This window comes from Scomber scombrus, chromosome 13 (assembly GCF_963691925.1).
Source record: "Scomber scombrus chromosome 13, fScoSco1.1, whole genome shotgun sequence".
NCBI lineage: Eukaryota > Metazoa > Chordata > Actinopteri > Scombriformes > Scombridae > Scomber > Scomber scombrus.
The window spans coordinates 863,946-880,444 of NC_084982.1; the positions used below are offsets into that span (position 1 = coordinate 863,946).

A 16,499-nucleotide genomic window follows, 5' to 3' on the forward strand; every position below is an offset into this window, starting at 1 on the left:
CCTGTCTCTGCCACTACAGGGGCCAATGACAGCTCCAGATCCTCAGTTTCCTAGCTCGCTGTCTTCACTGCTCATTGATAAGTGTTACTGCAAAAAACTGCTAGCAGCTCACTGTCACTGTCATCCATTTCCTCCTTTTTTTCTTGCCAGGTAAACACACAGAAAACATGCCCTAATGTATCGAAGCAGAAGTAGTAGGGTATGCTAGTGCTCATTTTGATAGAAACAGTCATCTGTGTCCGTGCACGTTGCTCTACATGTGCCCAGTTTAAGAACATTTACAATCACGTCAGGGGTTCTTCTGCGAACTGCATCCAGTCTCCTTGTGAATAATTGATCTGAACTGAACTGTACTAAAGTTAGGCCGCTCACCTCCACTAACCCTAGCACCGCCCCTGCTGTAGCTGTTGTCAGCCAGCCACCAGCATTCTTCAGTTAGATATCACATTTCAGAATACTGTAAGGGGAACCTTATAGTATTCTGTAAGGTCCCCCTCCCATCCCACACACACACTCACTGGAGGACTACAAATCAAAACTCTTTTGTGTAATAATACAAGTGTGCCTTAAATTGTTTCAATAGTTTACATATGGCCTACTGCTACAACATTTCTGCTGTTTGCTGTGTTTGCACCTTTTTATATTTCATATTGCATTTTATTATAGATTATCATGATTTATTTATGCTATTTTATTTATGTCTTAAATTGTTTTTAATTGTCTTAAATGTTCTTATGGCTCAGGGAGTGCTATCTAAATTTTGTTTTATTGTTGTCTGACCCTCAATATAATGACAATAAAACAACAACTACTACTACATTAAGATTAAATGGTGATATTGGTATATCTGTCTAAAGAAACCTCAAAGAAAACTTTGGGGGATACATGCCCCAGTAAAACAGGTGAAACCGTACTTTTGGTTTCTGGAGTTTGATAAAGTTGGTCACATGTTATTGTCTCTTTTGGTGAGGAGTTTAATGAGACCCTTGAGGGTGAAGAGATGTGATAAAAACGTTTCACAAACTCAAATTATGTATAGAGATGAACACATACTGAGTTAATTTCAAAGTCATTTTGAAAAGACAAAGACGTTGCAACAGATTATTAAGTAAATCTATGTTCAAAGTGAGATACAGTGAGAGTGTATACCTGACTGCCTGTTTTTTGTTTTGTTTTTATGATTAATGCTTTTGCCTGTCTCAATGGATGATCAGTTTAATGTAACGTATATAACTCTTGGTGGGCATGTAGAAGTGGACAAATACAGGTACCTTTATTTTGTGATCATGTTCACAGTATATATTTTTATCATTTGCAGTAATGCTATTATTGTGTACCTCATTGTGATTCACCAAAACCTTCATGAGCCTATGTACATTTTCATTGCAGCTTTGTTGGTCAACTCTGTTCTCTACAGTACTGCTATGTACCCAAAGTTTTTGATTGACTTTTTATCTAAAAAACAGATCATATCACATTCAGTATGTCACTTTCAGTTCTTTTTATTTTATACTTTAGGCGGTTCAGAATTCTTACTGTTGTCAGCCATGGCTTATGACAGGTATGTGTCTATATGTAAACCTCTGCAATATCCAGTTATCATGAGGAAGACAACTGTCAGTATTTTCTTGCTTTTGGCCTGGCTTGTGCCAGCTTGTCAAGTGGCAGGGTCAACTGCATTGAGTGCTAGGAGAAAACTCTGTAACTTTACTTTGAAAGGAATTTTTTGTAACAATTCAATTTACAAACTTCACTGTGTGAGCTCAAGAGGACTATCTATATATGGTGTGATTATTTTGCTGAATGTTGTATTTTTTCCTTTGCTCTTCATAGTTTTCACATACATAAAGATACTTGTAATAGCCAATCGAAGTAGTAGAGAAGTCAGGAAAAAAGCTGCACAGACATGTTTACCCCACCTGCTGGTTTTAATAAACCTTTCCTTGTTGTGTACATATGACATTATCATACTGAGACTTGAATCAGAACTTCCAAAAACTATTCGTTTAATAATGACTTTGCAAGTAGTTTTGTATCATCCTCTCTTTAATCCAATCATATATGGACTAAAAATGAAAGAAATCACTAAACACCTCTGTAAATTGTTCTGTCGAGTCAAAATAATCTGATGTATTAACTCGTATTATATTATTATATTATATATTAGATTTGTCTGAAGCGTGAAAAGTATTTTTCAGGGGCGTAGGGGGGTCTGAAGTTGAATGACCCGAAATCTCCAGTAAACCCAGGTACTATTACTATTGATGTGTCCAAGTGCATCACTGGATGTATGTGAATATTAATTCGTTTTGATAACTAACACACAGTGAAAAGTTAACCTCAACAATGTAATGGCTGATCAATTTGACACAGTTATTCAATGTTAATTTTAATCTGTGATCATGAAAATGATCATAAGTTTTATCGTTCATTTTCTCTTCAATTAGTCGTACTCAAACAGAACCTTGTCCCTGTTAATGGCATTCATATGCCACTGGTTGTACTGATGATGTTCGTTATGGCCATAAAGTGAAGATAAACATAAGTTGAAAAGTAGACAGGTGTGTGCCTTTCCTAATCATTTACTACAGGTGGACTCCAATCAGGTTGTAGAAACATCTCAATGATGATCAGTGGAAAAAGGAAGCACCTGAGCTCAATTTTGAGTTTCATAGCAAAGGGAGTGAATACTTATGTGATATTTCAGTTTTTAATTTTTAATAAATTTGCAAAAAATTCTAAAAAAACTTTTTGGCTTCATCATTATGAGGTATTGTGTGTAGATTGATGAAAAAAAAGGAATTGAATCCATTTTGGAATAAGGCTGTAAATTAACAAAATGTAGGGAAAGTGAAAGGGTGTAAATACTTTCCAGATGCACTGTATATTCTGTATGTAAATCTCAGGAACTTATGCATATTGCACATTAATATATTGCAAATTTATTTACACAAAGATTCAGTTTACTGTATATAGTATTTTATTCATTTAATCCTATTTTGTCGCTGCTACTTGTTTCCACTGTACTGCTGTGTCAATGCGAATTTCTACTAAGGGGGATCAATAAAGATACATCACATCTCATTTGAATTATTGTTTTATTTAATTACCTTTGATTTGGTTAACATCCTACATCCTTGTGATGTCTCATGTTTCACACTACTGATATTGATTAAACATATGATTGCAACAAGATTTATATAATCATAGAATTTTTCTGTGGTCACTGTGATACTTGAATACCACGAGAGCTGAAATCTGGGGAGAGATCTGATGACTAATGGATATACTGGAATCTACAAGTCGGTACCAAAAATAAACATTTATTGACTCAAAAAACTTACAAAAGTCTTTATAGTAGAACATTTTCTCAATAATCAAATTCAAGTTTTGTAAATGAAAGTGTCAATGTAAACCTGCTCTCACTTTGTCAAAAAAGCACCCAGTTCAAATCATATGTTTCTGGTAGGGTTCAAACTGTTGCTGAATGATGATGGCTTCCATCAAGACCCCAAATGACACATGGCATTTTTTTTTCATTACAAGTAAGCTCAATGTGCACTGAAAAACAAAATATACAAATATAGGTGTAATGATAAGTACATAGTACAAATCAACACAACAGCAAAACCCCTCCATAAATGAACACAACACAAGAAACCACTGCACATGTACACACACACATAGACATAAAGACACATGCACACACACTTGCCCGGAGAATAGGAAAGACTTGAGTTAGCGCTTTTGAATGTAAACACAATTATGATGGACTTCAGGTCAGCAGAACCATAGTAACTGAAGTCACCATCACTGGATCGGAATCTAATTCTGGATGTGACTAGAAGACCTCTATGGGCAGAGGTCAAAGGTCAGATTATAATCAGTGAGCAAGATATAAATGTGCTGACTTTGAAGTGTATGTGTAAGAACTGCTGAATTCTGAATGAGCTGGAGCCATCCCATTGGCTGTTTCTCAGAGTCAGTTTCACATATGAATTCTCTGAGATTTTATATATTTTTACTAGGGCTGTCAATCGATTAAAAAATGTAATCATGATTAATCGCACGCTTGTCATGAGTTAATTTGTGATAAATCACACATTTTTTATTTGAGTAACTTTTTAATGCACTGTCGCCCTCTCACCCAGGTCTACAAAGGACTGATAGAGAGCATCCTCACCACAGGCATCACTGTCTGGTATGGGAATACCACCCAGACAGAGAGGAAGGCTCTACAAAGAGTCATAAAGACTGCAGAGAGGATCACCAGAACTGAACTCCCCTCTATGGACACAATCTACACACAGCGCTGTCAAACAAGAGCAGAGAGAATCATCAGAGACACACTACATCCAGCTCACTCCCTGCTCAAACACAAACACTGCACATACAACCTCAGACACAAAATGAACTACCTCACATTATATCCTATCATATTTATTTTATTATATTTATATTGTCTTCTGGGCCTGTGCAATATACCTATTGCTTACAACAATGCTCTAACTTTCCCTTTACACAGGGTTTTTATGCACTTTTTTATGTCTAGAGTATGTGTATGTGTTTTATGAATGTGTCTTTCTTGTGCTTCTTTTTAAATTTTGTCTTGACTCTCTGAACAACCGCACAAAAATTCCTATGTGTGCAAGCACACATGGCTAAATAAAGTTGTTGAATCTTGAATCTCTTAACTTTTTAATACTCTTATTAACATGGGAGTGGACACATATGCTTGCTTTATGCAAATGTGTGTTTATTATTATTATTGAAACAATCCAGAACAATGAAATACTGCATGATCCAAAAATCTGCTGTCAGTTATGATATCAGTTAGGAACTAGTTACATTCACTCACCTGTTCTCTCTCTCTCACACACACACACACACACACACAGACACACACACTCTCTCTCTCTCTTCCTCGCTCACACACATACATGCACGCGCACGCGCGCACACACACACACACACACACACACACACACACACCTTTGTTGAGCAGGAGGAGGTCTCTCTGCGTTATTAACATTTTACTTTGACAGCCCTAATTTTTACATGATAAAACACTGTTCTGGTGATATTGATAATGTGATTTTGAAAATTGAGATCAGAATCCAGAATAAAGCCAAGGTGTCTGACTACTCACTATATTTCAGGGACAGTGATGCCAAGTGTCAGTACATTTCCTGTCTCTGAATTTCAACTGCACGTTTCTCAGTCTTGTCTGTATTCAGTTTTTAAAAGTTTCTGGACATCCATTAATGGTTAAGGATCAATATTAGACCTGGTTCTATGGAAGCCCATAGGGGACCCATTGAATTGGTTCATGTTGGCATATGCTTCAACAATGATGCATTTTATGTGATATATGCCAGATTTACCACTGATGTCAACAACATGCACATAGGGTGAGCAGCAGTGGCACAAACCAAGGGCTTTGGCAAGTCTGAGCATAATGTAATTTTAATTCAAACACTACTACAACAGAATAAGCAGATATTGTCCATCATCTGTCTCACACGTGCGCACGCACACACACACAGGCACACACACAATCAGTCAAAGTTTGGACACACCTACTAATTCAACGATGTTTCTTTATTTCTATTATTTTCTACATTGTCAAACAATACTGAAGATATCAAAACTATGAAAAAACATACGGATTCATATAATGAACAAAAATTTACTAAACAAACTAAAATATGTTTCATCTTTAGAAGTAGCTACTTTCTTTCTGTGATTTACACTGTTGGGGCCTGATTTACTAAGATCCCAAATAAAGGTTCTAAATTGCATGTGCAGTGCAACAGATTGCACATTTGTTTAGTGTATGTTTTGCAGGTGATCTACTAACAATAACTGTGTAAATGAAAACAGGTGCAACAGGTGCAGACAGCAGTATTTAAATGAGGGTTTTGTGTCTTTATGGAGAGTTTGGACGAGCAGAAAGCTGCAAGAACAAAATGAAATGTGATCAGGTTCTAGTGGAAGAGGTTAACTAATATATTGACTTATAACAAAAACTAATATTACCAGAAAAACCCACATATGGAGAGTATTAGTGACGAAGACAATGCTGTTAGTAAAACCACAAATATTCCACTCCAAGATATTAACACAGGTGGAAAAACTCTGTCCTGTGTGTATTCTGTCATTGTGCCTCCGTCTCCTCCTCTCTACAGTAACAGCAAGGTTTTATTTATAGACACAGTTAGCGTCAGAAATAAAACCTTCAGGTTTGGTAAATCACAATGTGTGTGTTAAATAACATATTTACATTTTCTCCTCCCTGTATTTTACACACTGGGGTTAAAACGTCTAAAACTACTAAATGGACAGTGTGTATTATTTTGCACAGTTGAAAGACGCAAACCTCAGAGCGCTGCGTTAGTAGATCAGCTTGCATATTTTTTGTGGGTGATGTCAAGTTTGCACACGTTTCTACACACGCAGACCTTTAGTAAATCAGACCCAAATGGGAGAATATTAGTGACAAAGTCAGTGCTGTTAGTACAACCAAAAATATTAACATTGGAAGAAAAAATCAGTTCTCTGCATATTCTGTCATTGTGCCTCCGTCTCCTCCTCTATACAGTAACAGCAGGTTAATACCTGTCCTTCAAAGGTATTATTTATAGACACAGTTACATTCAGCACAATTGCATTCGATTTTGGTAAATCACAATGCGTGTACTGAATAACATATTTGCATTTTCTCCTCCCTTTATTTTGCACACTGGGGTTAACGCAAACCTCAGTGTGCTGTGTTGGTAGATCAGCTTGCACATTTTTTGCGGGTGATGTCAAGTTTGCACACGTCTCTACACACACAGACCTTAAGTAAATCAGACCTTTCGTCTGTTGGATGAATGGTGACCTGTTGATCTTGCTATCATCTTTCAACCTGTCCTTTCAATAAAGGCTTTTATCTCATTTTAATCTAGATCTTAGCACAGTGTGTTGGCTCACAGATTACAGAGAGTCTGGGTTAATAGTATCCTGTCCAGTAACCGTTTTACTTCCACTGGATCCCCACAGGGCTGTGTTCTGTCCCCTCTTTTATTTGTGCTTTATACTAATGAATGTCTGACTAAAAATGCATCTCATTTCATCCTTAAGTATGCAGATGACTCTGTTATAGTTAGTCTTCTTCATGGTCCTGAAAAAAACCCATGGCTCAGTACTGGAAGAATGTGTTGACTGGTGTGACCAGTCCTTCCTCCAGATAAATGTGGCTAAAACCAAGGAGATGTGTGATTAATGGAGAGTCTGTGACGCTGCAGTGCAGCACTATAAATATCTGGGTCTGTCCTCGATGATAAGCTGAAGTTCGATGCAAATTCAGATGGCCTGTGTAAAAAGGTTAACCAGCGCCTGTTTTTTTTAAGGAAGTTGTGAAGTTTTAATGTAGACAAAACTTTAATGAATATGTTTTATTCTGCTTTTATTTAATCTGTTCTTTCTTTTAATGTAATTTGCTGGTTCGGCCATCTTAGTCTTAAAAATAAGAAGAAATTGGAAAAGCTGGTCAGACTGTGTTGTAAGATTACTGGTGTTAGCCTAAAAAATCTTCAACAGCTTCATGAGGAGAAGCTCATGTTTAAGGCTGGGCTCATTGTGTCCAACCCTCTGCACCCTTTACATGCTGAGTTTCAGCTGCTTCCCTCAGGGTGAAGGTTTAGCCCCCCCCCCCCCCCAAATGCTGCACCAACAGGTGTAGACAGTGCTTTAAGTGGAAAAAAAATAAGTGCCAGTACTCCCCTTATACAACTGTTGCCAGGTAAATTAGGCGGTGGGCGGTCGGTTCCAGCAGATCATTAAGTGATATATTCAAATACTAGAACATGATGCTGATGATTTTTAAAAAGAAAATTGTTTTATTGAACTTTCCGGACAAATTATGCTTGTTAACTTGCATGTGGCCCAAGGGAGGTCTTCAGGGGGGCCCCTAGAGATGGAGACCAGACATGGAGAGAATTGGAGAAGCTATGCAGTTGACAAGTAAATCAATTAAATGACATACTCCTGTGTTTGTTTCTATCATAACAAAACAGTAGACAATGACTGTCTATTATTTTAGACCTAAATATATATTTGATTGCAGAAATAACATTTCAGTAACTGTATTTGGCCTCCAATCAATTTTTGGCAGGTGAAAATGCCTTATTTTCTGTTGTAATGGTCCTTTAAAATAATTCCAAGCTGTCCTGTGAGCTCTAGTGTTTATATTATGAAGCTTATGAATGATATCAAGTCATATTTAGGCAGAAATCACCTAACAGTAACTGTATTTGGCCTTCAATCATTTATTGGCAGGTGAAAACTGTTCGTTATTTTATAGGCGTAACCCTCCCATTAATCATGTCTTTTATAGTCTTGTCTCCAAATAGTAGGCATAAACAATAATATTAAAGAAAATCAGACATTTTAGCGCTACCGCTCAACGGGCTGCTGTGCGCACTCCCGCGGCCAGAAATCAGATACTGGCAGACGATCACTTTTTGGCACGACGCCGGTACGCCAAAAAGTGATCGTCTGCCAGAATCTTATTTGTGGCCGCGGGAGCGCGCACAGCAGCCCGTTGAGCGGTAGCGCTATAAAACGTCTAATTTTCTGTTGATTAAACGGTCATGATATACATATACAAACAATTATCACACATTATGACAACTGTGGCCAAAAGAAGTGTAGTTTGTAGCAAAATAAGGCATGGCAATTACGTGATAGACATGTCTCTACAGTATGTGTGATTTATGGGTGTGTTTTCAATAAAGAAATGATCACTTTTTCAATGATCCTCGTGACTCTGCATTGTTTTTTATCTGATCTGGGCCCTACGTAGTATTTGCTTCCCATGTTTGGATGTGTTTTGTATATCTAATATTATTGTTTATGCCTACTATTAAAATAACAAACAGTTTTCACCTGCCAAAAATTGATTGCAGGCCAAATGCAGTTATTGAATGGTTATTTCTGCCTAAATATGACTTGATCTCATACATAAGCTTCATAATATAAACACTAGAGCTCACAGGACAGTTTGGAACTCTTTTAAAGGACCATTACAACACAAAATGGGCTTTTTCACCTGCCAAAAATTGATTGGAGGCCAAATACAGTTTACTGAAAGGTGATTTCTGCCTAAATATGACTTGATCTCATTCATAAGCTTCATAATATAAATATCTGAGCTCACAGGACAGCTTGGAATTCTTTTAAAGGACCATTACAACACAAAATGGGCTTTTTCACCTGCCAAGAATTGATTACGGCCATTCATTTGATACTGAAAATAGTTTTCTTGCTCAAAATTACTTCCTATTTATTAACAGAGCAATATTTAGCTCATTATAGATTATCCTGTACTCTGCACCCTCTGGAAATGGTGTAAAGGGCCAATGCAACACATAAAATGCAGTTTTTTACTTGCCAAAAATTGATCCCTGCCCTTAATTTGATACTGAAAGAGTTGTTCTGCCTCAAAATGACGTCATATCACTCAACAGAGTTATATTTAGAAGATAATACCATAAACAGTACCCTTTACTTCTTGAAAACTGAGTAAAGTGACAGTGCAACACATAAAATGCATTTTTTTACTCATTGCAAAAGTGATCATTTCTTTATTGAAAACACACCCATAAATCACACATACTGTAGAGACATGTCTATCACGTAATTGCCATGCCTTATTTCGCTACAAACTACACTGCTTTTGGCCACAGTTGTGATAATGTGTGATAATTGTTTGTATATGCATATTATGACCGTTTAATCAACAGAAAATTAGACGTATTATAGCGCTACCGCTCAACGGGCTGCTGTGCGCGCTCCCGCGGCCACAAATCAGATTCTGGCAGACGATCACTTTTTGGCACGACACCGCCCCACTTAAAGCACTGGGTATAGATATTCCTTTGTTCCATCTGCTATAGCTGCTCTTAATGGGCACTGATTGTCAGGTCAAGTTGCTCTGTCTTGAATGTTGTTGTGCGTTCTGTGGGATGTATGCTGTACATTTATGCTGTTTTAGTGTTGTCATTGTTTTGTGTATTCATTGAATACTGGCTGTAAACCAAATTGCCCTATGGGGACCTTAAAGTTTTACCTTGCCTTACCTTACCTTGCCTTGCCTTTGGTCTTCTCTCAATGAGCTTCATGAGGCTGTATAGCAGACTGTTTTACATACAATTGAAACGCATCCCTGAAGCACCTTGTTTTTATTTAGCCATTGTTAAGTCAGAGCTGTGCTGACTGGATTCAAACATATGTAGAATGTAAAACCAGGTGCAAAAGAAACATGCTGACATGAAGACATGCTACAGCAATGTCAAAGATTAACCCTAACTTAAAAGGCTTTTTCTGCAGCAACTGGGGCCTCTTTAGCTTAGCATAGACTTACAGGAGGGAACAAATTCCATTAAAGACTATATTGTTTTTTGTATAGGGACAATGTGTTAACTCATAAGTAAATAACGTTTTGTCCATACAACAAACCTTATGTTTCCAAAGAAATAAATTGATAGTTAAAAAAAAAAGCATTTAAGAGCAGGAACCCTGTGGGTATGAGGAATATTAAGAACGAAACTCAAACATAAATGAAGGATGGCTAGGAGGAAGGAGGAGACATTTTAGACCCACTGCTCTTCTATGAACACCAAAAAACTATGAACTCTATGAAATTCATGACAAACATGACTCCAGCTAAAATGTGTGTCAGTGTTTCAAATGTGGGTGAGGTCTAGTGAATTAAACAATGGTTATAGTAGGTTTGAAATATATGCCAATGCAGGAGGGGAAAAAAAGAATACATTAGCTGCATCCCAATTGAAAATCATGGTCAGAGACTCAAGCATCTGCACCAGGAAGGCCACTGGACCATATGGCATTTCTGGCCTGGCAGAGGCCTGGTGCCACATCTACCAGAAGTCTCTCAACTTACATTATGTTCCTTCCATCTGGAAAATCTCTCTTATTATTTCTGTTACCAAAAAACAAACTGTAAGAAGAATAAGGACTATTGTCCAGTTGCATTGACTTCAGGAGTTTGAATACTTTTCAGTTTGTATTAAGTGCAGTAGAAGTACAGAAGATGAGCTCATAGCCATGGTGCATTTTATATGTAAGCCCATGGAGGACCCTACCCTTTACCTCAAATAACAAATGGAAAAACTGCTTCACGACATGTATTATCATTGTTGTGTATTCATTCATTTATTATTATTTTTACTGCTTGTTATTGTTCAAGTACACTGGCTAAAGGTCATGCTTGGTTGGGTTCTGTTTCACACCAGGCTGGAGTTGTGTAATGTGTTTAATTGCTCTCAAGGGGCGACAGAGATAATCATCTGTTACTTCAACTAATCTAGCTACTCATTATAGACAATTAAAGTAAAGCTTTTAATGCCAAGAGACACAGCCATCATCAGTCAGTTGGACATAATACAACATGGTGGATCATTATGACAAATGACAAATGGAAATGGTGTTTGCTAAGCAGAACATCCCATGAGGCCTGATCACGGGATGACCATTGGGTCATAATTAACTGTTTCCAGTCTGGCAGTAGTCAGGCCCATCTCCTGAGGCCTGGCCTGTTGTTCGCTACATAGGAGGTGGCACACAAGGGAGTTCAGTGTAGGGGACACTAGTGACTCATTACAGTGTCTTTGCATCAGCTCTGGGTTTCTGTGTACACAATGTTGGCTTTATCGAAACAAATTGCATCATTCTAATTGGAACTTTTTTCATTAATTCCTCACACACACACACAAATCAAAACCACATCACTTTTAGATTGCATTCTCTGTTTACTTTGTTACCACATCATGACCTCTTTCACCTTGTCGTGTGTAAACATTATGATTTACTTGTCCTTGCCTTTAAAGAATAACCCTGATATTTTCATCAATTCACCACTGGTGAAAGTCACTAGCTCACCTTGAATTCTTAGTGTTGCTCTACTGTCAGACAGGAGATTTATCTGAAAATTGTGACTCAGGAGATTTTGGCAAGGAAGAGAAGAGTAGTTGAATATAAAAAGCATTAACAGTAGGTGGCAGACAATTGTGTAGGCTGCCAGGCGAAGCAGGCCCAGTGAGTGAATTAAAATATAAGGTGTGAAAAAGCATTATGTACATAGTAATTATGTATACTATAAAAAAAATAGAAACAATAAATAGGGCGTCTATATCTCAGAAGTTAAGGCAGGTTGTCCATTAATCACAGTTTGATCCCCAGCCCCTTCTGTTCTCATGTTGAAGTATCCTTAAGGAAGACAATGACCAACTGCCCATGACAGTGGGGTTAGCACCTTGCATCTGAGCATGCCATCAGTGTTTGAGTGGATGAGTAAGAGCAAAAAATTGTAAAGTGCTTTGGATAAACACAACCATTACTCAACCATTTGGCGCCTGATCCTGAATCCTTAATACAGCCTGCATACCTGTTGCATCATGAGCACAGTACATCCATTACAAAATAAATGTGTAGTGTGTGAGGAACACTGAACAGCCAGCTGCACACATCACAGTCAAAATCGATGGGAGAAATCCATCTGTCACAAAATGAGTGAAAAGTGAAAATACTGACATATAAGCTATTGTCATCTAAAAGTGGGAACATCCCCTTTAAAAAAAATCTTAAATTCTTACATCAATAGGTCTCTAAAGCCCTTTGAAAAAAAATGTGTAAATTCATATTATTATTAAATGTACAGGTTTTTGTAAAATTAAAATTCAGACGACCTTTCATGACATCATATGAACATAAATTGGAAAAGTTGATTAAAACCATCAAGTGGGGTAAATCGGTTCGTGCAGCTTTTCTTCTGACCTCTCTACAATGTCTGCATGACATCATAAGAATCCTCCTGAATGTAAAAAGTGTGAAGACAATAGGGAACACTCCAGCAAAATGATGACACCGTATACGTAGATCAAAGGGTAGGGGGCCTAATCAGTGCAATCAGTATGTTATAGCAGCCTGGTGTCATTTTCAGGTAATTTAATTAAGGTAAACACAGTGAATGTCCATAAATAGTAGCAGCCTCCCACATTACTGAAAATACACAACCCTGCCAGTTGAAAAAGGTTCAATTTGAGACAAAAAAGAGTGAAGCTCCTTGGTAGCCGAGTGGTTATCAAGCATGCCATAAAGGCAGCGTCCCTGGATCAATTCCAGCAAGGGACTTATACTGCAGGTCATTCCCCCCTCTCTCTCTCTCCCCCTGTTTCCTGCTGTTCCCCATACCACCTACTGTCAAATAAATGCAAAAATACCCAAAAATAAATCTTGAAAAATACATTTGCTGTGTGTTGCAGGGTTTTATGAATGTAAGGGAGAACAGGGTTGTCACACCGGTTGGTTGTCACATTCATCAGATGTCGGTCCCTAGAGGGCGCTGTTAAAAAGTGTTGGTACTGAACGTTTCAGAATTGAGGTGAGATGTTACTTCAGAGATCATTTATGGAGTAAACCACCTGACCCTGAGGTGAGAGGACGTTTAGTGTTTTTCATGTGAAAATGTAAATATCCAACTCTTCAGTGTTTCTCTTCTAGGCTTCTACATAACAAGTTTATAATAAAACAATCATTACCATTAACAAGTATTAAGAGAGAGTGATAAGTAGGTAGGTAGGTTTTTTTCTTAGCTAGAGGAGAGGGAAAAAAAGAGAACTGGAGGGAAATAACAGAAAGAACCTGAATTCCAGCCAGAGTTCAGTCAGGAGCTGAGCTGAGCATGCACACACAGAAACACTCCTCAGTCCTCAGACATGCCCTGTTAACAGTTTGCTTACAGCGAATGTACAGTTGCTATATTTTGGCTGTTTGTGGCACAACACCACAAATGGTCCAGTGGTCAAACTCATATGAGTAAAACGAGACAAACATTCAGTATGAATATTAATTCACAGCCTAGATATATGCAGACTGCTTTACCAGCATTCCTGCTTTAATCACATTAAATATTTGTTTTTAAAAACATTTTAAACATTAATCAATTATTGCAACATATTGGCTCCAACTAAGATACCAGCTAAGTGATGGTGCCAATCAGAGACTCAATTTTCACCAAAATACAAAGAAAAGATGAAGAATGAGTTAGTAAGTAAGTAAGCAATGTGACATTAAAATAAACGTGGTGTTACTACTATTAGTATTAGTAATAACAAAAATACAAAAATAAATACATTATGCTGGCAGGCATAGACAAACTGTCCAACAAGAACATTACTGTCTCTGTTTTCCCACGATGACAATTTGTTCTGTCATTCATCATCAGAGCAGTTACAGTACTAAACTGTGGTTATCGGTTTGAGGTGAAGATGCTCCCAGCATGAATTTTGGGCACTGTGTGAGGACATGCATCTCTGTTAAGCTTTTTCTGGTTGCCATGTTGTCTTATTTCTGCACGTTTCTATGACCCTTCTCTCTTTCTGAAGGATCAGTGTTAATCACTGCGGATCTGACCCAGTGACCAATACTCTGTGATAACCCCCAACACACACATGCACACACACACACGCACACACACACACACACACAAATACACACAGAAGCACAGCTGATAACGGCTGGCCTCTTGAAGACCCAGATGTTGCAGTGGGATTTAATCCATCACAACTACTGTTATTGTATGTTTGTGTGTTGCACTCTTAACACTGTGTTGCCTATATGTGAGACCTGCTGTACATGCATGTATGTGTGTGTGTGTGTGTGTGTGTGTGTGTGTGTGTGTGTGTGTGTGTGTGTGTGTGTGTGTGTGTGTGTGTGTGGCTAAAAGCAGCAAAGAGTTAAGAAGCTTTGTCATCTGTTGAAGTACTTAAAGTGAGTGAGAGAGCGAGAACATGATGGCATGAGGAAGCAAAACAATGAGTGAAGACCGAGTAGGTGAAGAGACGCAGAAGAACACATCACAAATACAGATGGAGAGTGACAAAAGGGCAGATGAGGAGTGAAAATGATTATTTAAAATCAAATAAACAAAAAAATGAAGAGAAAGTGAGACGAGAGAAGAGAGAGAGAGAGAGGTTAGTGGTTGGTGGATTAAGTCGGGTTAAAGAGGATTAGTGTCTGTTTTGGTTTGGCAGTAAAATCACATGAATATCAGTCACCACTGGCTGCTGCTGACACACCAGCTCACAGATTCACTTCACTGCTTAATTCACATACTGAAACATCTCCGCTGTGGAAACTATACCAGAGGAAGAGAAAGAGGTGGTAAGTCAGTCTGCTTACATTGTTTTGACTCTGTATGATAACATGCTCACAATGACATGCTGAAGTATAATGTTTACTGTTTTTATCTTAGTTCAGTGTGATGGCATTTTAACATTTGCTTATTGGCACAAAAAACAAAGTGCAACTGAGGCTGATGTGCACAGTTTTTACTCATCATGTTCAGTCTAAACACACCTGAAAAACATCCACACAGGATTCCCACAGCATGAACTTAACAACCTGTAACCTAACATTGTACACTGTAACATAACAGTGACTAAAACACAGTGGAAACAGTTGACAGGACTTGGCACCAAAACCGTATCAATAAAGCCTAATGAAATTAAAAACCTTCTTTAAAGTTCAGTTTTTGGGTAAAATGATCAAAATATTACATCACTAAAGCTTAAGTTTTTTTCAAAACAAATTTATTTAAGAATATACAACGTGTAAATTTGAATTCAGGACGCCTGCACAGGTAAAGAAAAAAAAAAGACAGGTCCTGCCTTAAGGTATAAAAAATAATGAACATTTTGGTGTTGCTCAGTTATAAGAAGTTCCAGGTTACAGATGTCTTCAAAACCAGGAGTGTGGGTGGTCCTACTTAGCTCAAGATGTTCTCAAACGTGCTGCTGTAGTCAATAGAGGACTTATATGAATATTACAAAAACAATTCATATGGCTGTTTTCTGATTTGCCACCTCTGGTTACAGTTTGGCTAAGTTGAGGAAACTACAACTTTAGATTCAAGGAAATGTCTGCACTGACACAACCTTCATAACTTCTGTACTCACACTTTAGTCAAAAGGCAGACAGTCGTGTTTTAGACATTAGGCATTTAGATCATTTTACGATTGAAAACAACAAACACATCCCTATTTAATAAACATTTCCAAAACATTACTTTATCACACTGAGAGTTAACAGAGTTTAAGCAGCAGGAATAACCCCAGGCTTTATAGTTCTGTGAGGCGGTGTGACGTGACCAGCTGACTTTTCATGACTTTCAGTCTGTTAATGGAAGCTCTTCCTGAACAGTGTCAGTGGAAACTGAAGCTGAGCCAAGATAATAGGCTAAAGAGGAGACGTAACCTCAAATTAGTCCACATTTAGAAACCTGTTGATGTAAGAGGAAGTGCTAAAATAACACAAGGTGTGTTTAAAAGTCTCTGTGTTTTTCATATAAAGAAATATTAAACATATTCTTCCAAAATCACAGATTATGAATACTCTTATTGGAATACCAAGGATGTTGGACTGGTAGGGCTTTT

General features: G+C 37.7%; 1 protein-coding gene across 1 annotated transcript; it reads left to right on the forward strand.

Annotated features, from left to right (window-relative positions):
- The first annotated feature begins 1,202 nt into the window (after positions 1-1,202).
- On the forward strand, positions 1,203-2,129 carry LOC133993049 (olfactory receptor 11A1-like). Its single transcript, XM_062431892.1, has one exon. It carries the CDS (start codon positions 1,203-1,205, stop codon positions 2,127-2,129), a length of 927 nt encoding a protein of 308 aa, XP_062287876.1.
- The last annotated feature ends 14,370 nt before the right edge of the window (positions 2,130-16,499 follow it).

What these genes read in the sequence shown, in the direction of transcription:
- LOC133993049 (XM_062431892.1), top strand. Translation starts at nt 1,203, where the DNA reads ATGGATGATCAGTTTAATGTAACGTATATAACTCTTGGTGGGCATGTA.